The 21,617-nt window shown below is 61.3% G+C and overlaps 1 protein-coding gene across 3 annotated transcripts in view; it reads right to left on the bottom strand.

Annotated features, from left to right (window-relative positions):
* Nucleotides 1-9,159: 9,159 nt before the first annotated feature.
* Nucleotides 9,160-21,617, bottom strand: part of KCNQ1 (potassium voltage-gated channel subfamily Q member 1) — a 393,190-nt gene continuing 380,732 nt past the window's right edge. For 2 of the 3 annotated variants that reach the window (XM_039471158.2, XM_074401855.1), the window contains exon 16: nucleotides 9,160-10,418. In XM_039471158.2, the coding sequence (XP_039327092.2) occupies nucleotides 10,182-10,418 (237 nt within the window). In that variant the 3' untranslated portion in view covers nucleotides 9,160-10,181. The remainder of the gene's footprint in view (nucleotides 10,419-21,617) is intronic. The other variant, XM_074401856.1, reaches the window with a different exon arrangement.

Here is a 21,617-nt window from a genome sequence, read left to right as displayed (position 1 = left end):
CGTCCCAGCCCTCTGACTGGGCAGCATTGGCTAAGTGAGGCCTGGGCTCAGGTGCGGGAGGGCTCAGGTTGGGGAGGTGGCTGCCAGGTCGGGCCAGGCGGGCTCCAGCGGAGGCTGAATGGGCACTCTGTGCTGCCACCCTCGGCTGTCATCTGCCGCTGGGATTTGGTTTCTTGCACTGGTGCGGCTGCAGGTGGATTCTGCAAGGCCTGGTGACCTCACAGCCTGGAGCCTCCGTGTCTCCTGAGCCAGGCGGTGGCCGGGGGGAGGGAGACAATGAAGCCTTTTCCTGGGGAGAAGGGCCCAGCCGAATAGGGGAAAGCAATCTGCCCATGCCCTGAGGCCTCTCGGGCTTGCTGTCGGCAAGAGGGGCCGTTGGGGGCAGTGGTGCCAAGCCTTGGCAGGGCTCTCTGGAGGCTGGGCCAGCCAGGCGCCTGGTAACTGAAGCCACCTGGACACACTCAGGGGCTGTGGAGTGTTTTCAGGACACAGTTCTGCCTGCTTCACCTCGAGGCTGGTGGCAGGGGGGCCATGGGGGAGGGAGGGAGGAGTGTGTTCGTGGCAGCAGGGGGCTGGGGACTGACCCCCACTGGCCTCTCTGCTCCCTAGCGCAGCCTGGGTTCTGCTGAGATGAGGGCAGGGGCTGGCCCTCCCCGCTAACTCCTCGGGAGGCACAGGTGCTCCTGGTGGCAGAGGAGGTGAAAATGTCTCTCCCCCTCCCCCGTTCTTGTTCTTTGACTGGGCCACAAGTTAAATTGAGCAGATTAACAGTAGGAAAAAATCATTTTCATTATGTACATACGAGGGAAAGCCACGGCATATCACGCCCAGAGAAGGCTGAGATGATTTCAGCTTACATGTCCTCCCAGCCAAAGAGAGGAACAGGGGCTGGGGCTTCCGAGGTAGGGGCGGCACCAGCTATGGGAGGGCCGGGGAGGGAGCGCCAGTGACTGGTCTCTTGAGAGGCAGGTGAAAAGTCTCTAGGGACCCAGGTTGTCTCTGGGCAGCCCGCAGCGGTGGAGGTGAGAGTCCTGGCCCAATGCCCCAGCGGCCTCCTTTCCTGCCCGCAGTCAGGTGGTCTGCACACCATAGCAGCATACTTTGGGCAGCGTTTCCTGAGCATCGTCAGTGGTTGGGGGTGAGGGGACTTCCTAGTGGCACAGAGCTCCGAGTTCAAAGTCCGACACTTGCAGTTGGTCACGGGGTGCCCTTGGACAAGGGCTGAGCTCCAGGGCCTGGTCGGTCCCATCAGCTGGGGGCATGGTAGCCTCAGGCAGGCCATGAGGGACCCTGGCTGGCACACAGCAGACACCCTCCTCATCTCAAGGCCAGGGAAGGGGCGAGGCCAGGGCTGGGGACGCACAGAGCCTCTCCCTGGGAGTGTTCCCAGCTGGCGCTGGTTTGAGCGTCCCAGCCGCAGCCCCACTGGGTGTGCTCATCTGGCTGCCTTTGCCCCAGAACAGTGGTCGTAGCTAAGGGAGTCAGAGGAGCAGGCGGGCCTGGGAGCCGGGAGGAGGCAGCTTCTGAACCTGGCCTGCTGCCCGCGCCTGCTCAATGGGGACGGGAGAAGCTCTGGGAGAGTGACTTTGGTTCTTGGGGTGAATGTGGGGTGGTTGGGTGTGAGTGTGAACCTCAGCTCAGCCCAGGGTCAATGAATTTCTATTTGCATGGGGAGGTTGGACACAGGTATGTCACAGCCATCTGAGAAACGCTGAGGAAGGTCAGGAGAGCAGGAAGGTCTCACAGCTGGCTCCATAGTGTCCGACGGGTAAGGCCGGCCGGCTGCAGAACAATCTGGACGGGAGGCTGCTGCTGTGCGGTTTCAGAGCCCTTAGCCCTTGCGGGTGAACCAGCCAGGTGGGAGCGGCATGTGGCTGTGGCGGGGGTGACCGGCCCTGCTTTGTCCAGCCCCTGGCTGTGACACATTAGGGAACATGCAATAAACGTTTTGTGTCTTGAAAAACATTCTTATTGCGTGTTCCCAAACCTTGAAAAAACGCCGAAGATGGCCGGGAGCAGTGGTTCACACCTGCAGTCCCAGTGCTTCCGAAGGCTGTGGCAGGAAGATCCCTTGAGCTCAAGAGTGAGACCTGCCTGGGCAACACAGCAAGACTTTGTCTCTACAAAAACAAAAAAACAAAACACAAAATTAGCTGGGCATGGTGGTGCACACCTGTAGTCCCCACTTCTTGGGAGACTGAAGTGGGAGGATCACTTGAGCCTAGGAGGTGGAGGCCGCAGTGAGCTGTGATCAGGCCTCTGTACTCTGGCCTGGGCAGCAGAGTGACACCCTGTTTCTGAAAAAAGAAAAAAGAAAACAAAAACAAGTCCAAGGCAGATGATGTGGGGCATCTGGGGGGTTCTAAAGGAGCCCAACAGGACCACCGAGGACTGTGGGCTTGAGATGTCACCATGGAATATTCTGGAAGCACCTATCACATGTGCTGCATTGCCTGGCTCACGGCTCACCCCAAGCATGTGAGGTAGGATGTGGCCTCAGCCATGTTTGGTAGATGAGAAACCCAGGCCCAAGTTCCCGGAAGATTCAGGCTCTGGAAGCTGTGAAAGCCCCTCCCCATCCTGTGGCTCTTCTATGCCTCAGTTTCCCCTTCTGTAAGTGGTGGTTCTCAGCGGCTGCATGGTTGAGGGTCTGGAGGTGCAACCGGGGCCTCCTCCTAAAGCAGTGGGATGAGACATTTCCCTTGCCGACCCCCTGTAGGGTGGTCCCTGCTCCCTGAGCTGGCCAGTGTGGGTTTGCCCCAGGGACAAGGTAGATGCCCAGAGAGGAGGCAGGCTTGGCTGGTGTCGAACACAGAGTTACAGGTGGAGGGAGAGCCCGAAGGCCCCCGTGCCGCAGGGCCAGCCGGTCAAGTGGAAGACCCCCGGGAATCGTCGGCCCCTCTTCTCTCCAAAGTCCTTTGACACAATCTTGTGGACAGAGAGGGGATTTGATTAAGACCCTTTGAAATTACTTAATGACATTTGCCACCATCCTGACAGCCCCTCAGCCTCTCTTGAATAGCTTCCTGCCCATCCCCAGGACGGGTGTTTTCCGAGGCGATGCTACAGTCCAGCTCCCTGGGCCTCTGCTGCGGTCTCTGGGGTTGGCCCAGGCCAGGGCCATCAGTGCACATCTCCACCCCCAAGTGCCTGGGGGTCCCACCCCGGGGCTGTGGCCTCTCTCAGCTGGAGCCTCCTCTTCCTGAGCCTGGCCAGTCCACCTCTTGCCCATTGCTCCCAATGTCCCTGGCAGAGATGCTTCTGGCCAGGCCTTCTTGTGGTGGCTGGGGGCATAGCTGGGCTGAGTGCTCCCTGTTCGCCCGACCGAAGGCCCCTCCCACAGAGCCTCTGGCCCCTCTGGTGCAGGGGGTAGAGGTGCATCCTGGCCTTGCTGTGGGGCGACTCTTCCTCATGGCACCTGGGCCACTGGTGGCCTCCCCCTGCTGTTCTGGGAGAACTGAATGGCATTTGGGGCCCTTTCCCCCTCTGGTCACCTGTGCTGAGTCAGGCTCTGCCCTGCAGAGGTGTCTCGTGGGTGGATTTGCCACGGAAACCTCTGTCTCAGGAGTTGTTTGTGTGTTAAAGCTTGGCTTAACACACAAGGTTTAGCCTTGTTTAATCCGGGTCAACCTTGGTTTTACCCAGGTCCGGACCGTTCTCCCCGAGCGCGGCAGGCTCTGTCATTGGTGTTTGCTCTTGCGTTCGGGCAGCTTTTGTGGCATCTTCTCTTCCACCGAATGTCCTGGGGTCAGCTCTGTGAAGCTGGGGTTGCAGTGACCCACAGAAACTCAGAGAGGCCTGCACCCGAGAGAGTGGGTGCCAGCCCGGCTGGGAATGAGGGGATCCCTGGCTCCTGGCGCCAGCTCTTCCTTCACCCCCCCCGCCATTCTCCGTATGCACAATGGAGGCAGTTCTTGTGTTGTAGGGGTGTGTGTGTACGTGCGCGTAGGGTGTAGGTGTGTGTAGGGGTGTAGGTATGTATGCGTGTGTAGGTGTGTGTAGGGTGCAGGTGTGTAGGGCTGTGTATAGTGAGTGTGGTGTGTTTAGGGGTGTTTGTGTTTAGGTGTATGCGTATTGTGTATGTGGGTGTGTGTATAAGTGTGTGTGTAGGGGTGTAACTGTGTATGGGTGTGTGTAGGTGTGTGTCAGGGGTGACTAGGGGAGGGATGTGCCTAAGAATCAACCAGAAGTCATTCAGATGGGTTTGGTGAAGCACATTCATGGTCAGGCTGTAACAGAGTTTCTTGAGAATCCAACTGGGAAGTTTGGGACTTTCTGGGGGGCAGGTGCAACAGCAGCCTTCTTGGAGCCAGTGGGCGTGTTCTGAAAGCCCACCTGACCCTTAGCTGTATCAGGCGGGCACAGTGCTTTGTGTGGGCCAGCAGAGGAGCTGCACTCAGAGCACCCCGAATTTGCAGCGCCTCATCCTCAGGACTGGCCTCTCCAGCCCAAGGTCCTGCAGTGCCAGCTCCTGCTCTCAGCCAGTCAGTCCCTCCCTGGCCTCTGGCTTCCTGGTTGACCTACCGACTTCTCTGCTGTTGGAAGTCCAGATGCCTCTCTGAGGCTCTTCCAAAGCAAAGTCACAGAACCGGTGTTGCTCTGGCCCGGCCTTCCCCCGCCTTGGTCTCCCCGTCTGTACCAGGTGGGGGCCTCAGGAGCTCTGAGGTCTTTCTGAGCTCGGTCTCTCCCCTCAGCGTGAGTCTCCTCTGTCTTTGGACACCTGTCACCTCCTCGACGTGGATTTGCTGCTGCCACCGCCGACTTCCCAGGGCTCAGGCCTGGATGGGAGGCGAAGCTGTGAGCTTGGTTCCCTGAACCTGAACCTCCTGCCCTGATGCTGCTCAGCTGTGATGCCACAGAAAGACCACAAGTATCCTGCAGGCTAGAAAGGAGCATGCCATGGGGAGCATGGTGGAGGGGCTGGCGGCGGGGAGAGAAGGTGGGGGGCTTCCAGGGTGAGGGGTCATGCGGGTGGGGTCACTGTACCCAGGTGACAAGGCCTGGGCTCCGTCTTGGCATTGCCCCCTGCATCCTGGGGCCACTCCCAGGAAGTGGAAGGAGTTGGGTGTTTGAGGCCCCAGAAGGCACCAGGATGGACTCTGCCCACTGAGCTATCCCCGGCCACCTCTGGGCCCAGCTTGTGTCTTCTTGGGCCTAGGGCTCGCTGCCTGGACACGTGTGAAACCCAAGCCTGGGGACAGGTTGGGGGCAGGGCTTGGCTTGGCTCTGGGAATAAAGGGCAGCCTTGTCCCCTCTGGAAGCCATGGATGAGGGTCTAGAAGGAAGAGGAGGGAAGGGGACCCAGGCATTCCCTGGAGGCCAGCAGGGCTGCCTGGGGCTGGGCTGCCCACCTCCTCCACCCTCTGCCTTGCTCAGGTGCCTTGAGTTGTGGGGGCTGCAGGGCAGGGGAGTTGCCAGAGGCTGGTGCCTCACAGGGGTGCTGGAGGGAGGGCTAGGTGACACAGCCAGGGCCAGGAGGTCACAGCAGGATCGACAGAGAAGAATCTTGAGGTCAACAGGCCTCCTGTTACACAGCCAGTCCCTGGGTGGGCACGGGCTGTTGCCTTGGTCTCTAAGGCCTTGGGATGGGGTGGCAGCCCCCAGCCCTCCTGTCCTGCCAGACTGCCGACCCTCTAGGCCTCCTCCCCGAGGCTCCACAAGGAGTTGGAAAGGGCTGGGCTCCACCTGTCAGCTTCCAGGGGCCCTGCCCCGGCTGTCTGCACGCAGAGACCAGTAGAAATAGAAGCTCTGTTTGGCTCTGGCTGCCCCCAGCATACTCCAGGCCTGGCTGCCAGGGACTCTGGCTAACCTGGGTGGGGACACAGTGGCCCAGGGACAGGAAAGGTGAAGGGTGCTGAGACACAGGCCACAGGCCTGATCTCCCAACTCGCTGGACCTCCAGGGCTACAGGAATAGGGCCAGAGGCAAGAGCAAGGTTGGTGCTGTCAGGGACCAAGAATGGTGAGGCTGAGACGTGCTTATGGTCCCAAGGAGCCCCTGGGTCTCAGAGCCCAGGGGGCCACAGTGGGAGGAGGCAGGGGTGTGGGGGGAGTGGACTTTGGCACTGCTCAGACGGGCAGTCCAAAGTGGGGACCTGACAGAGTTGAGGAAGGGTGGTCCCCATCCCTGCAGGCGACTCCCTGGAGATGGGGGTGCTGCGTGTGGGGCGGCCCCAGGAGCCTGGGCTCTCAACTGCTTTCCTGCTCCCTCCAGCAGCTGTTCAGCTGCCCCAGATCAAACCCCTGGCCAGATCTCCTCCTTCAGGGCACAGGTGTGGGCCCCTCTCCTGTCTGTTGGAGGGGTGCGTGGTGACGCCCTGCTTGGATCCTGGTACCTTTGCTGCGAATGCAGTGCGGTGCAGCCTCCATCTACATTTTCATTTTATTCTTTAACTGGCACTTCCTGGGCACCTAGCTGGGGCCAGGCCTGTAATAGGCACTGCCAGCTGCCTGCCCGTTTTTGGGGCCCAAAAGGCCCAGCACAGCCCCTACATCCCAATGGTGGGCCTGACTCCTGACCGCCATTCTGGTGGGGAGCTGCCTGCCAAGATGGTGCTCAAAGGAGGTCCCGGGTGGGGAGGAGGACTGTGCCGCCTGGGAGCTTGGGGCTGGACATCAAGTACAGGGTGAGGCGGGAGAAGCTGGGCTTGTGGCGGGGGATGCCCAGGGTGATTAGCAGGGTTGCAGCCTGTGGGACAAGTCACAGTCAGCCTGGGAGCAGGATGGGGAGCTGCCAGCTGGACAGCTCGCCCTGGCTCTGAGGGGCAGGGAGCTTGGTGGGGTGAGGCTGGATGCAGGAGGGGCCTGGGGAAAGAGCTCCGAGGGGTCAGGCTGGCCAGGCAGGAGTGCCTTCAGGAAGCAGAGCCCAGCATCACCCACCCGGGTGGGTTGCCTGGCTTCCTGTATTAAGTGCCTACTGCGCGCCTGGCCTAGGCCCAGAGCTGACATGTCTCACCTCTATCAAGCCCCTGTCCCCAACACCCCTTCCAGGGGCACTTTTACTGTTCCCCATTTTGCAGACAGGGCTGGAGTGGGAGGCGAGGGGCTGCAGGCGGGCCCGGCCCCTGCCTCCTCCTGGCCCCCCGGCCAGAAGCTGGGCGAAGCTCAGGCTTGGCCAATGCCAACCCTGGAGACGGGCTTCCTCAGGGACACACCCAGTGTCCACGAGGGGCCATCTGAGGGCAGGCGATGGGGGAGGGGAGCCTGGCAGAGGAGGTGGGTGCTCAGGAAGCAGGAGCAGCCCCTCCCTCAGCCACCCCCAGCAGATGCTCCGGGCACCTATTGGACCCCGAGGACCTCAATAAGGGAGCACAATTTGGAGACAAAGGCCTGCTCTGCGGACAAACACTCCCGGCTACCCTCAGCCAGCGGAGCCAGGCAGCCGCGGCAGGGCCACAAAGGGCCCGAAGAAAGGGGCTGCGGGAGGGGCCGTGAATGGGCCGGGACTGCACATGCCACCGTTACCCGGGCGACGGCCCTCTCTCGGAGAGGTCTGCCGGGCCATTGTCCGGGGCCCGCAGGACGTGCCACACACCAGATGGTCGTGTGCTGTCTAGGTCACTTATCGGGGGACAGAGTGAAGGAATGCGGCCGGCACGGCTGGCTGAGGCGCCATCTGTTCCCTCAGTCCGCGGGCACCAGCGGGCATTGAGTGCCCGGCCGGCTGGGCCCAGCCTCTACCGAGGCTTTAATTAGCTAATTCCATAATTGGGCTTTATTTCAGGTAAATTGCATTTCACACCCGAGAGGGCTGCAATGGCCCGTCCAGGAGTGGAGTCTTCGGGCACTTTGTGGGCAGTCCATAATACGGTCAACAAGGCGGGTGGGTGCCGGGGCCGCGCCCGGCCCAGATGGGCGGTCCCTTGGAGCTCCCTGCGGGCTGGGGTCCCGGGGTGGGCGGCCGGGGCTGGGGGGCCTGGGCGCTGCGGAGGGCTCTGCTTTCCGGCCGGCATCCCGGGGTTTCCACAAATATTTACCCAACAAGGAAACAACAGCTCCTGCCTTTTCAGTAACTGCGGCTCCTGCTCCTCCCGGGTGGGTACAGGCGGGGGATGCCTGGGCAGCCCCGCGCCGCCCCTCCACCTCTTGCATCCTGCTCAGTGCTGGCCAGGCCAGATGCCAAGGCCCATGGGTGGGGGCATGGGCCCAGCGGGCTCGGCACCAGGTGGGATCTAGGCCTTCCCCTCTGACAGGGCTTCCATCCCCACTCCAAACAGAAACCTGGGGCTCCTGTCCCCGCCACCTGCTGCCGGCCGCCTGCTGCCTCCAGTGAACCCCGGACAGCCCCATCTTTGAGAGCTCAGATGCCCCCAGACCTGATGGCCTGGGACTTCGGGGTGGGCTCTGGAAAGAGGACAGAAAGGGGCTGCAGGTCTTGAAGGATCAAGAAACCATCCCGTAGCTGAGGTGCGGGCACAGCAGAGGCACTGCCTGGCTGAGTGTGTTCGTGTCTGAGAGGGAGGCGCTGTTTCCACCTCAGGAGAGGAGGACTTCACAGAGAGCTGTAGCCACGGGGTCAGGTCGGCTGGGGTGGTGGCCCCTCTGTCCTGCTCAGAGGACTGGACAGGCTAAGGGAGCATTGTGTTACCAATGGGGAAACAGAGGCCCAGAGGAGGACAGGGGTGAGCATATGGGCGGTCCAGGGGTCAAGGCTTTCCTTGCACCTCCCCGTCCCCCCAGAATCTGGACCTGGCATCCTGGGGAGTGGGCCTGGGTGGGGCCTTGGTCGAGGGCCCCTGGCCTAGAAGAGGTAGGCAGAGAGGCCCAGAAGAATGCATCTGCCCAGGGTCTGCTGGGAGACAGGCAGTGACCACACTGTGACTGCACTCTGTGCCAGGGCCAGCCCAGGGCGGGCTGCCCGAGCCCAGGTCAGGAGCGACATCGCTGGGCTACAGCCTACACTGGCATCTTGCAGCCCCTCTGACCCACTCCTTGGTACAGCGACATAGGGTTCCTAGTCCACTGCCATCTGGGCACTGCTTCCAGGGGAACCGCAAGGGTCCTTTCTGTGGGTGCGTGGGGTCTCCTGCGGAGGAAGCAACCTAGAGGCCCGCAGGCATCAGCGGGAGCAGGCGGGGGGTGTGGAGGTTGAGCCCCCGGTTGTCCCAGAGACCCACGGACGCCCCAGGAACTAAAGTGAGAGCAGTGCCCAGCCCAGCCTGTGATTCTCCACGTTTATTAGGAAAAGCTTGCACAATTAATAATCAAAATCACACCATGAAACTCATTAAAACACAGATCCAAATCACCACAAATTATTGATTTCTATGCGATGTAATGCCCAGAGGGAACCCCTGTTCCCTGCAGAAACTTGTGACTCTTCAGCGGCTCGGCAGCTGGCGGGGGGATGTGGCAGTTCCCTTCTGTGTGTTTGGCTGGTTGCTGGACTGGGTGAGGGGTTGGAGGCGGGAGCCCCCGCGCAGAGCAGGCTCGGGGGCGGGGGTTGGGGGTGGGGCTCCTCTCCAGCCAGCAAGAGCTGCCAGTCTAACGCAGGCAGGGAAGTGGGCATTTCCCACAGTCAGCCTCGTGCCCTGGGGACATGGCAAGACTGTCCCTCCTGCCGGAAGCTGGGGGCTCAGGAACAGCCTGCACAGTCCCCTGTCCATGGGGTCGGCATTTCCTGAGAGTGAGGGAGCCAGCCCCAGGACCTCTGAATGGGCTCCTGGGCTTTTATTGCCGGTGGCCCTATAGTCAGCGAGGGCTGGTCCTGCCCTGCCTGTGCCTGGCAGGGTCCTGAATTTGAGGCTGGGGTCCAGGGGCTGCTCTGCCTCCCCTCAGGAAGCCCTCTGGGCCCAGCAGTCTGAGTCTGTGCTCAGCTTCTGCCACTTCCTGGCCATACGTGGGCCAGGCCTGGTGCCCTGCCGATGGGTCCCAACCACCATACCAGTGATGTCAACATCACATGTGGGGGCCAGGGCACTAGGGATAAGAACTCAGACCTGAGACGGGGCCCCCCACACCCAGCCAGCTTCTAGTACCCACTGGCCAGGAAGAGGTGACCTTGCTGAGCCCCCAGGCTCAGGCTGTGCAGACAGCATGGCCCACAGGGTATTGGGGCCTATGAGAGTGGGGCTTCTCTCTGGGCCTTTCAGGAGGCGGCCATGGCCGGGTGGTGTCCCCTTCAGAGAGGGCCAGGTGGGGCCACTCTTGGCTGCCCCTCTCAGGCCCACCCCCAACCCCTCATCAGGACCCCTCATCAGGGCCCCTCCTGGGCACGGTCAGCTGCTCATAGGTGGGCAGGGCATTGCTGGGTAGAAAGAGCTCAGGGTCGATGGAGCCGCCACTGCCGCAGGGCTGTGTGATGTGGGCCCCACCTTCTCTGGGGGGGCCGCCGCCACCAGGGGGGCCACCTCGGTGCAAGGACAGCAGCTGGTGAAGCATGTCGGTGATGAGTACCAGCCGCTGGTCCAGCTGCGTCACCTGTGGGGACAAAGGCAGACGAGAGAGTTGGTGGGGGAGGCAGCTATGTGCTCAGACAGCCTCAGGGCCTAGGCTCAGGGCCGGGGAAGGGAAGGTGCCAACCGTCTCTGCTGTGTGCAGGTGGCATGTCTGTGAGGCCCTTGGTCACGCCCGTGTGTGTGCACGTGTGGCTACCGGAGTCCATCTCGCGTATGCCGAAGTGCCTGTGTGTGTCTACAGGTGTGGAGGCTCAGGGTTGGGGCACTCCTCTCCTCCGCCTATGCCCCCTGGGGCTGGCTAGGCCTTCTGTGCCATATCCCTACATCATAGGGTCTGCACCAGGGACCCAGACCTGAACTATCTGGGTTTGTGGCAGCCTTTGGCTTCTGGAGGCAAGGCTTGGGGTAAGGGTCAAGGGAGGCTGGGGCCTCGTCTACTCAGTCTGGAGGAGAACTGGACAGAGGGCTGGTTCATGGGCAGGGCCTGGGGTTGTTGAGGAGGCAGAGGCCTTGGGCCCTGCCTGGTGTGCAAGGGATATCTCTACTGGGCCACTTCCAGGAGGGACTTGCAGACCCAGGGCTTGTGCCTCTGCGATGCTCTCTGCAAGGGGGTAGGGATGGGGTTGTCACCCCCCAGGCACCTCTATCCCATTTCTCTAACCTGCCGGGACACTGCTATTTTCCTAGATGCCTTCTGCATCCATGCTCTGTGGTCAGGGCAGTGCCCCGCAACGCACCCTCTGCCTAGCCACGTGGTCTCCACCTTCTCAGGGACTGGCTCTGCAGTGAGCAGCTACATGCCGGGTGGCCGCCCTGCAAAGGTGGTCAAGGCAGGACAGAGACTGACATGAACCCGGTGCAGAGAGTCGGTGCTCAGAGGCCTTGCAGGGCCGCGGAGGCAGCAGAAGAACCCCAGGCGAGTGGAGAGCCAGGTGGTCTGAGAGCTCCTTAGGACGGCACTCTCGGGGAATGAGGCTGGAGCTTGTCCCCAGGTGGGAAGTGGCCATCCAACCTTGATGGGGAGAGTGGGAGGGCCTGTCTGGCAGGCTGGCACCCTCAGAGCAGGTGCTGGGTGGAGCAGGGCCACCCTCAGGGCAGACCAGGGCAGGGGCGGGAGTCCAGCTTGGGGACCCCTCTCCCTAGGAGGGTGGACCTGGGGCCCCAGCATGAGTGAGTGTCTAGTGGGGACGAACAGCTCTGATGGTGGCCACAGGACATGGGGCTGGGCCTTCAGCCTGTGGCGTTCTTGCAGGAGAGCCCCTCAGCAGCGTGCTCTGTGGAGAATGAAGGAGACCCTCCCCCACTGCGGGCACCTGGCGCCTTGGAAAGGCCTAGAAGTGGTGGGGGAGGGGCAACCAGATCACACCCGATAAGGGCTCACAGCAGAGCTGCTTCTAGGAAAAGTGTGGCTCTGCGGAAAGGCACGGAGATGACTCAGCCACAGCATCAACCACTGGCCCTGAGGACAGGCGGCAGGCGGGGGCCGGGGCCACCTGGCCGTGCATTCTCCATGTCTGCACCCCAGGCTGCTCCGGGCAGGCCTAGCCCGTCGGGCGCCCGTCCCCACTGCTGATCCAGCCGGAAAGGCTCGGGGTGAGATGTGGGCCAGGGCTGGGTGCCGTGCGGGTGAGACCACCCCAGGGAAGATGCTGCTGGGTGATGTGGGCACAAGCCCCGAGGTGGCCAGAAATGGAGCAACCAGTTTGCCAGGGTCTGGGCAGGCCCAGGTCAGCTTCAAAGGCTGGGTGCTGTGGTCATCAGCCCTCCCCACCACCATGGAGGCTGAGCAGGGTGGGGAAGAGGCGGCCAGCAGGGCGCTGTGAGAGGCTGCGATGAGGGGACTCTTACCGGAGTGGGGCTGAGCATCTGTCTAGAGGGCTAGATGGGCAGCTTCCACCTCGGAGGTGGGACTGTGCCCTGCTCAGAGCAGGGGCCCAGGGGACCCACTCCCAGCCCTGGGTGGCAGGGGCTGTAGGGTGGAGGCTTCCGGCTCCCCTGCGGTTCTGCCTTCAGGTATGGGCTGTCTGAGACACCCCTGTCCCGGGCCCAGGGGCGGGGGCACGTCCCAGGTCTGATGGTCCAGGCCAGAGGGAGCCCCATGTTTTATGTCTCCCAGATCAACCTGATGGTGGTGATGTGAAGCCCAGGCTATGTAGGAAAGGGTGCAGAGCTTCTGCGGCAAAGGGGCAGGGGCCGGGCCCCTACACCAGGCTCCCTCACAGGCAAGGACCAGCCAGCACTTCAGTGCTCTGAAAAGCCACTTGGGGACCAGCCGCAGAGGTCTACACCCCCTCCCCACAGATGCAGACACCGAGGCCCAGGAAAAGAGGGCCAGGGTCACCTGTCCCCCGAGTTTCTGCCCCAAATCTCCAATCTCAAGACCACGGAGCTGCCGTGGCGGGGGGAAGTGGGACACAGTGTAGGTGACAGGGAGGGAGCTGGGGAGAGCAGAGGGCAAGGTGGGGCAGGGCCTCTGGGAGGGGGCCAGCCTGAGGTCTTGTCTCGTTCACCCACACCCTGGTCCCTCTCAGTCCCACAACCTGCTTGTGCCTGACAGGGGGCATGGGAGGTTGCCCAGTCTTCAGGGTGCATAGGAGGAAACTGAGGCCCAGAGACCTATGAGACCATAGCGGATCAAAGGTGCAGCGAACCTGGGTCTTCCAGAGCAAAGCCCAGATCTGTGTCCTAGGGCCGACCCAGCTCCTGGGCCCTGCATGCTGGCAGCCGAACAAGGTCGGCTCTGCCTGGCTTACTGTCACTAACTGTGCAGGCCCCAGCTTGGGTATCGATTGGTTTGGCATTAATTAAAGCACCAAATACATCACAGATGAACATTTGTGGTTTCATAAATTTTCACTTTACAGCACTTGAACATCTGTCCAAGCCCACATGTGCTCATGGGCATGGAGGCCTTCACAAGGGATGCTTGGGAGGGAGGGAGGCGGCAGGTGGCAGGGCCACAGGCAGGGTGTACAGGCTGAGGGTGTGGCTGGAGCCGCGTTCGGTCCTGAGCCACCTTGGTGACAGCTCCTCTCAGCAGGGAGCTATGGCACCGTGGAGAGAGGCACTCAGCCACCTTTGGGGTAGGGAGGCAGCCACAGAGCCAGAGGCACTCGCTGAAGCTGCCCGGGCCAGTATCCTCGCACACCCGGCTCTGGCTGGTCCCAGACTCACCTCAACTGCGGCCTGTGGTGCCTGGGGCTTTGAGGGGCTGGCTTTGGGTTTCTGGCCCCAGAGACACGCTCTCATCATCCTGACTGCTAGATACGAGGCCCCGGCAGTGGGCCAGGACGTGGGCTGGATGCCCAGGGCGGGTCCACATCTGAGGCGTCACGATGCTGCCTCTGTTATGGGAAGGGCCCAGGCCTGGGCTACAGGTGGCTCCTCTGCAGCCCCCAAGGCTCAGCTCTGACCCAAGCACTTGCCATGGCACGCGTCCCTGAAGGCTCCCACCCCCCACTCTGTGCATAGGGTACCTTCGTCTCACGGGCATATTTGGTTTTGGTGGTGATGGAGGAGCCTGAGAGGTACCTCGCATGGCCAAGGCCAGACCCCACCCACAGGAAGGTGCATCCTGGCAGGTGCCATCAGGGAGCTGCCACCCTCGGGGAAGGCAGTGCCTACTCTGGGCACAGGGGCCGGTTCCCCAAGAGCTGCTGGGACAGATCAATTTTGGGGATCTCAGCCCCCACCATTATTTGCAATTTGATAGTGATTAAAAGGCAAGGCAGACAAAAGCTGCTTTGTGCCCAGCCTGCACTCACCAAATTAATAACCATAAGAGACCTATGCAGCCCTCGGAAGAGAAAAAAGCAATCAGAATAACAGCTAGTTAGAGAGCCCCGGGCGGCCGGCGATCAAACCCAAGGCAACGGGGATTCCTGTTTGATGTGGTTATGAATTTGTTTTCAAAAGAAAATCTTGAAAAAGAGTCTTTCAAGGGAAATTTTTGCAGAACCTGCCCGGCCTTGATCCCTGCCTAGGACCGCCAAAGGCCCCAGCCTCATGGATGCCAGACTGGCCAGGGACAGGCAGGAGAGGCCGGGCACACCCGTGGCTCCCAGGGTGGGGGTCCTGTGTTCTGCCTGGGCCGCAGCTCCCTGGGGTGCAGCGAACTCACTGCTTCCTCTGGCATCCTTGTTGGGTAGTGTCTAAAGGCCAGGCAGGGCCTTCTCAGGGCTCTCTGTAGGGTCACAGAGCAAAGGTCACCTTGGCCCTCCTCCTGTCCTCTCTGAGGAACAGTCACTAAGCTCCCCTCGCAGCAGTACCCAGAATGTTGAATACCAGGCTCTGAGCAATCAGATGCCAGCCCCGGCTCGAGCCGGGCACGAGTGGCAACAGGTCACAGCACTCGGTAGCTCATGGCAGGGTGCGGCCCATCGTGTTTGATTTTGCTTCAGTGCTTTAGTTTTTGTGTGAAAGTCGACCGTGTCTCTCACGGCCGAGGTTTTACTGTCGGGCCTGCTGGAGCTTGCTGTGCTGTGGCCAGTGTGAGATGGCCTCAGAGCCTGGCACACCACTGCCGGGCCTTGGGCACACAGGCTGGCTAGGGCATGACACCTCCTTGTAGGGGTGTGCAGCAGCCAGCCTGTGGTCTGATCCTGTCACTGCCACTTCCTGGCTGGGTGACCTTGGTCGAGTCACTTTGCTTCTCTGAACCTCAGTTTCCATGCCTATAAAGTGGGGGTGGCTGCAGCCCCTTCCCCAGGAGGCTGCTTCAGGGATCAAGTGGCCTGACGCATGAGGACACCAGGGACAGAGCACGGCGCTTGGTGCCCAGGGAGCCACCTGGTGACCACGATCATTAGGGACTCCTCCAGGTCACACACACAGTCGCACAGGTGTGCCTGGCAGCTGAGGCCAAAGGAGCATTGCTGTGCACGTGGGAGGCATGCATGTGTGTGCCTGTGGCTCTAGAGTGTGGGAGACTGTGCGTGTGCGAATGTGGGAACCACTGTGGTGGTTTGGCACAGTTCCCTTCACTTCCCATCAGGTTGTTCTCTGAGTTGCCCAAGGGTGCACCTGCCTGTGCCCCCAGGCCCCTGGGCCTTTGCATGTGCTATGGCGGTGAGCAGCCCCCGACACCCATCACAGGAGTTGGAGTGCTGTTGGGACTAGGCTGCTTGAAAGTCCCACTGCATGGGTACGTGGGCAGGTGCCAGGTGTCCTCTCCCAACGGGGAGACAGATGGCACTGACTCTGGGACCCATGGTCACCCACATACCAGCTGCTCCACCTGTCCCCTGCAACCCTCCACTGGGCAGTGTCCAAGCTGGATGAGTCTTGACACAGAAAGTCGAGCACAGTGTGTCAGCCGCTGTGCAAGGGCTTGGGATTGGCGCCCGTGGAGGGGCTGAATTGGCAGGTGCTGAGCTGAGTGTGTCTGCTCAGAGGCTGCAGACCAAAGCCTTGTCCTCGCCGCCATCCCTGGTATCTTGCTGTTCTCTGCCGAGCAGCCAAGCAGCCAGAGGAAGCCCTTCTGCGGCTGAGGACCCACACCACTAATGGTCAGTTACATCCCCAGCATGTCCTTGGCACAGCATGAGCGCATGGTGGAGGCCTGGCCGGCACCACCCCAGCACCCTTCCTGGGGCTGCAGCTGCCTGGCTGGCCCTTGCGGACCACCCCTCAGGAGCAGGGTTGCTTCCCTCTGAGAGAGGGCCAGAATGATGAAAGATCTTCCCCCTGCTGCTGACACCCGCTTTTGCCAGCCCCTGCCCACCAACCACGCTTGGCCTCCTGAGTGCCTCAGGGACGCCATGTCTCTGGTTGACTGCTGTGGGGGATATCTCAGGATCATCACACATGACTCTGGTTCCCTTCCTGGGACCTCAGCGAGGCCTTCCCATCAGCAATTTGCTTTCCCCAAGGGCTCTGAGGCATGCAGTCCAACAGCCTGGAAGATCAGCACGTCCCAGTGGGAGCTCGTTCCCTGCAAACCGGCCCGAATCCCGCATCCACAGGGTATGACCAACTATTCAGGCTCCCTGGTGGGCACCTGGTGTCTGCGGCTCTCTGGTCTGGAGTGTGTGCTCTGAGCCTACCCCCCCACGGCCCTTGCCCAGGCTGGCAGCATCTTCTGCCTGGACCATCACAACCACCTCGCCGTGTGGCTATGCCCCCCAAACCATCCCCACTTGCTCCAGGCAGCAGCCAGGCTGTTTTCCCTCCCAGCCTGGGCCAAATTCCTCTGCAGAATTCCCACTGTACTGGGAGTAAAACCCAGTCTCCTGTGTCTCCTCTGCTGGCCCCTCTCTGGCACTGAGTGTGCCCATCTCGTTTGAGCACTGAGGCCTTTGCCCCCGCTGTTCCCTCGTCCTGGAACACTGTCCTTTGCTGCTTTGTATAACCTTAGCTCAAAATCCTGGGTGGCCTCCTCGCCTCATCTCTCCCGGTGTCCCCACAGCCCTCACCCCTCCCAGAGATGGCCTGGTTATTGATCTCCTTGCTTGCTGTTTTGCCACCAGCTGGAGGCCGTGCAGTCACCGTCTCAATCTCAGCCAGCCTCCCAGAGCCTGGAGCCTAGAAGATGCCCAGTTAATACGTGGAGAGTAGAGTTGGTGCTGCACAAATATTTGTTGGATCAGTAAATGAGGCCCTGGCCAGTTTCCTGGGGACCCAAGGCTGGCATGAGGGGGTAGAAGCCCCCTACGCCCACTGCCTCCTAGGGCGGGTGCTCAGCAGAGAAGCTGAGGCCGGGACTGGGCTTTTTCATGTTCATTGATTTGTAAGGACTCTGGATGTCAAGAAAGACGCCAAGCACGCATCAGAGACGTTTTTCCCCAGTGTGCTATTTGTCTTGTGAGTGGGTTTACGGCATTTGGTGTGTTTTGTGCTTTGTCACACAGAGGTTTTATGTTTTCAGTTTTTCACGTGGACAAAGCCATCCGTCTTCTCCTTTCTCTCTTCCTACCCTGTGCGTGCTGGGAAGGGCCTCCTCCATTCCGATGCCAAAATGTTGTTCCTAACACTTTCTCGATTTGTGTTTTACACTTAAATCTTTGAATCACATGGGATTGATTCTGACCTACAGGCTTACTTTTATGGGTTACCCTGTTGATACCCCACCATTTACGGAACGGGCTACCTTTTCCCCGCTGGAGTGGAATGTCCGTTTTGTGTGTTACCGACCCTGAGCAACACAAGTCCACTTCGACATGGAGTTTCTTCCTCCTCTGGCACCCCTGAGACAGTAACAGCCACTCCTCCTCCTCCTCCTCAGCCAGATCAACATGAGGACGACGAGGACAGAGACCTTTACGATGAGCTGCTTACACCGAATGCTTCTTCTCTTCCTTATGACTGGCTTAACGTTGTTTCTCTAGCTTACTTTATTGTAATACATGTAGCATACAAATATGTGTTAATTGACTGTTTATGTTATTGGAAGGGCTTCCAGTCAACAGGAGGCTGTTAGTGAAGTTTCTGGGCAGTCAAAACTTATACACGGGCTTTCGCCTTGGCAGATCGAAGGTCGCTGCCCCAGCCCCGTGCTGCTCGAGGGTTGACGGCACAAGGTTCCCACGAGTCTCCCTGTACTGTGGAGCCTACCCGGATCTGCTCTAACGAACACTCTTGTACACGCTTTGATGCTGGCAGCCAGGGCCCTGCTCTCTGGAGGTGAGAGACGACAGGCTCATCCTGGTGTCCAGCGGGGGAGTGGCGAGGGCAGCCGGAACCCACCCTCTCCCAGGCGACCTCATAACCTCTCCTTGCATCTCCCTGGTCGGAGAGGTCTCGCTCCTCTGCTGAGAACTTGGAGAAGGCCCCCCCCCTTTGTACTCTGAACAAACAACAGAGTCTGTTTCGTGGCTGTGAGAGCCGAGGGATCCCAGCCCCTGCTGCCTCCCCTCCCCCAGCTGGCTCCAGCCACTGGGGCCTCCCCTCTCTTCCTCTTGGCCAGGCCAGCTTCCTGGATTCTCCCTCGGCTCAGCCCTCACCTCGTCACAGCCCCCAGGGGTCTGTGTGTGCTGTGTCCGCTGATGTGAGCGGTGCCACGTGGCCTCATGCTCCTGGACGATCAGCCACCCCCCTCCCTCTCTGCATCTGGGTCGGGGCTGACATTTGTACCAGAGCCGGAGCTGTCACATACACAGCCCCACGGCCCTTCAGAGGCTGCTCTGTATGGACATTTGCGTCAACTTCAGGGTGGGGATAGAGATCATGGAGGGAGTCAGAGGCCCACATGGCACACCACTGTCTGGGTGGCATTGGAGCTCCTTTGCCCCCTTGCCTTGGAAGGGGCCTGGGCAGTGAGGCTCAGGGGCACACAGAGGCCAGGGAGCTGCCTCGCTGGCCAGCACATGAGCAGGGGTGGGGAAGCCCCAGGCTGGGATGGGGGGCTCGAGACTCTCCAGGGCCTGGCCCATCTCTAGCCTGGCCTCAGGAGCGTCCTGCTGGCAGACGCCAGGCGGGGACCACTGTGTCCGAGAGCTGGGGGCAGCTGCCCACCTGCCCACTTAGCACAACCCCGGGTAGGGCTGGTTCCACTGGCCGCTGTTTGGGGGCCAGGCCGACGGGAATGTAGGGCAGGCTGGAGAAAGGCGCTGGAGGCCCAGGAGCGGTGTTTGTGCTGGCGGCGGGCACAGGCCCCAGCTGCATTTCATTCTCTGCGCCGCCTCCTGAGCTGCCCCCTCTGGCGAGCCCTCAGAGGCCCGGAAGCCAGGGGACGCCAGGCAGAACACTTTGTTCCGGGAGCCAGCGAGCGCTCTGCAGCCTCCGCCAAACCCCAGCCCAGCCACGGGGGCAGGTGGGCAGGGGGAGCAGGGGCTGTCTGGCCGCTCGGGCGTCACGGCTCCAGGTCAGCCCTCATCGGCCCTGCTGCCCCCACATCCTCCCCTCCCCTGGGCCCTCAACCACTTCCTGGGCAATCTGGGACCCCCAAGCGCACCAGCCCCTAGGACCCCAGCAATGCCCCTTGCCATCCCCAGAAGACCACAAGCAGACCTGGCTCCTTTGGGGTCCGAGACACACCTCATCTCTCCTCCCTTCCCCAGCCCTGCAGGGCGGCCCCATCCGCTGGAACTCAGACCCCAGTCATGGGCGCTAACCTCCAGTGGCTCCGGATCCATGCCAGTCCCCTCCCAACCCTGTGGTCTGGCCCAGCCCCCACCCTCGGCCTCACCCTCCAGCCTGCTTCCCCGTGCCCCAGCCCCCAGCCCCAAGCCTGCTTTCTTCTTTCTGCACGGCGCTTCCTACACATCCAGGCGCCTGACAAGCATGTGAACATTTTGCACCCATCCCCCAACCCCACCCGTGGATGTGAGCCACATGAGGTCAGTCTGGCTTCCTGAGGTAGGGCCCACACCTGGAACTGCCCTTGGCATGCAGCAGATATACCCCAAATATTCTTGAATTCGGCCGGGACATTTCTGCCCTGGCTCCCTCAGTCTGTCCCAAGTTGCCTCCATTTTTCTCTAAGACGGAGGCCTCTGGGGCTTGTGACCCCCTCCTTTCTTCCCAGCAGCCAGAGAAAGCAGTTGTCACCGCTGATCTCCCCACCACAATGTCCCCTCTCTGGGTGAGGACACTTGAGGCTTCCCCACTGTTCCCGGGATACAGACATGGTGCCGTGCTTGGCCGACGGTCCCTTGCCTCGGGCCCCTGTGGCACCCTGGGCACTGCCCTCCTCACCTCAGGCCCCCTGGGCACCACTCTCCTCATCTCGGGCTCCTGTGGCACCCTGGGCACTGCCCTCCTCGCCTCAGGCCCCCTGGGCACCGCTCTCCTCATCTCGGGCCCCTGTGGCACCCTGGGCACTGCCCTCCTCATGCCAGAGCCAGTTTCCTCAGGTTCCAGCTCAGGACCGTCACCTGGGCTGGCCCCACCTCCAGGAGCACCCACCCCTCTTCTTAGCGTCCAGGCCCTTCTCATTCTCCTGGCCCCAGCTGAGGGTCTCCTTGGTGAGGCCTCCACCTCCACCTTCCTGGTCTGGCTGTGGCCACCTTCCCTGCCCTCCATCCCCCATCAATGTCTGCCCCGTTCCTACTGGTGGTGGTTGCTTCTCAGAGTTGCCTCCCTGAGGGCACGTGGGCAGCTAACAATGGCTCCATGGCCTCTTGCTTGCTGGGCGACCCTGGGCCTTGGTCACTTCTCCAGCAGGGAGGGGCCGGCGAGTCCATTCTGTGGCACAGTGCAGCCTGGGGGCTCAGGCCAGGGCGTGTCTGGGAACGGAGGCAGTGCTCAGGGCAGGCTCTCCCGGGCCTCTGGCCACTCCCTGGGCCTGACGGGAAGGGCGAAGCGGAAGGATGAGGCCCCTGGTCCCCAGTTCCCTGGGCACCACCAAGAGGCCTCTGACCACCTCCCTGGCCCCCAACACCGGCCACGCCCACAGCCTGCTGCGTTTTCTCTCCACCCAGGCCTCTCCCAGGGCGCCCTGGGCTGTCCCTGCTGGCTGAAGACTGTGTCCTCTCTCTGGACACTCAAGACGCTCCCCAGGTGCTCCCAAACATGCACACTACGTGAGCCTCTTCCTCGGCCCGCTCGTCCCACCCCGCCCATCCCCAGGAGAGGGCCGCCATGCCCCGCGCCCCCAGCCCATGGGCTCTGCACTGCTGGGTTGCTCGTCCTCCTGAACCCTTTCTACTGACACCTTACGCACTTGTTTCGAAATTAGTCTGCGCACAGGGTTTTTCATGATATAAGTACTCTATGAAGACATTCTCCTGCTAAAGACACTTCAAAGACACATCCCGGTCTCACCTGCCCCATTTTCCTCTAGGGCCCTCCCTACCAGGCAACCAGCTGAGGGATCTGATGTTTCTCCTTCCAGCAACTTCAATATGCACCTCGAGCCCGGTCCTGCCTGGTGAGTGGGGTTTAGCATGCATGAAGTGAGACGTGACGTGACGTGACACATGCATGGCTCTCCACTGCTTGTTTCCATGTGACTTGTGTGTGGAGGCTGCACGTGGAGTCATGTGGACAGTGCTCTCTGCTGGGGCGGCTGTGCAGCCCCCTTCCTGTAGGGACTGCTGACATCACCACCCAGTCCCTGCTGGTGGACGTGGAGGCCGAGAGCTCCACAGGCCATGGAGGGGTCTGTCTTCACAGGGCCCCTCTTCTGGGGAGCTTGGTGGCAGCAGCCAGGCCACGCTGTCCCACCCCCTGCCCCTGGAGTGTAGTTCCGCCTCATGCTCTCCTACCTTCCGGCTGAAATGCCACCGGATCTCCCCATGGACGGACAGAAGGACAAGTTGGCCTCCCTGCACCTGCTCTGCGG

The sequence above is a fragment of the Saimiri boliviensis genome, chromosome 6 (genome assembly GCF_048565385.1).
Source record: "Saimiri boliviensis isolate mSaiBol1 chromosome 6, mSaiBol1.pri, whole genome shotgun sequence".
Classification (NCBI taxonomy): Eukaryota; Metazoa; Chordata; class Mammalia; order Primates; family Cebidae; genus Saimiri; species Saimiri boliviensis.
The sequence above is the reverse complement of the archived record's forward strand: the minus strand, read 5'-3'. Positions and strand labels throughout refer to the sequence as shown.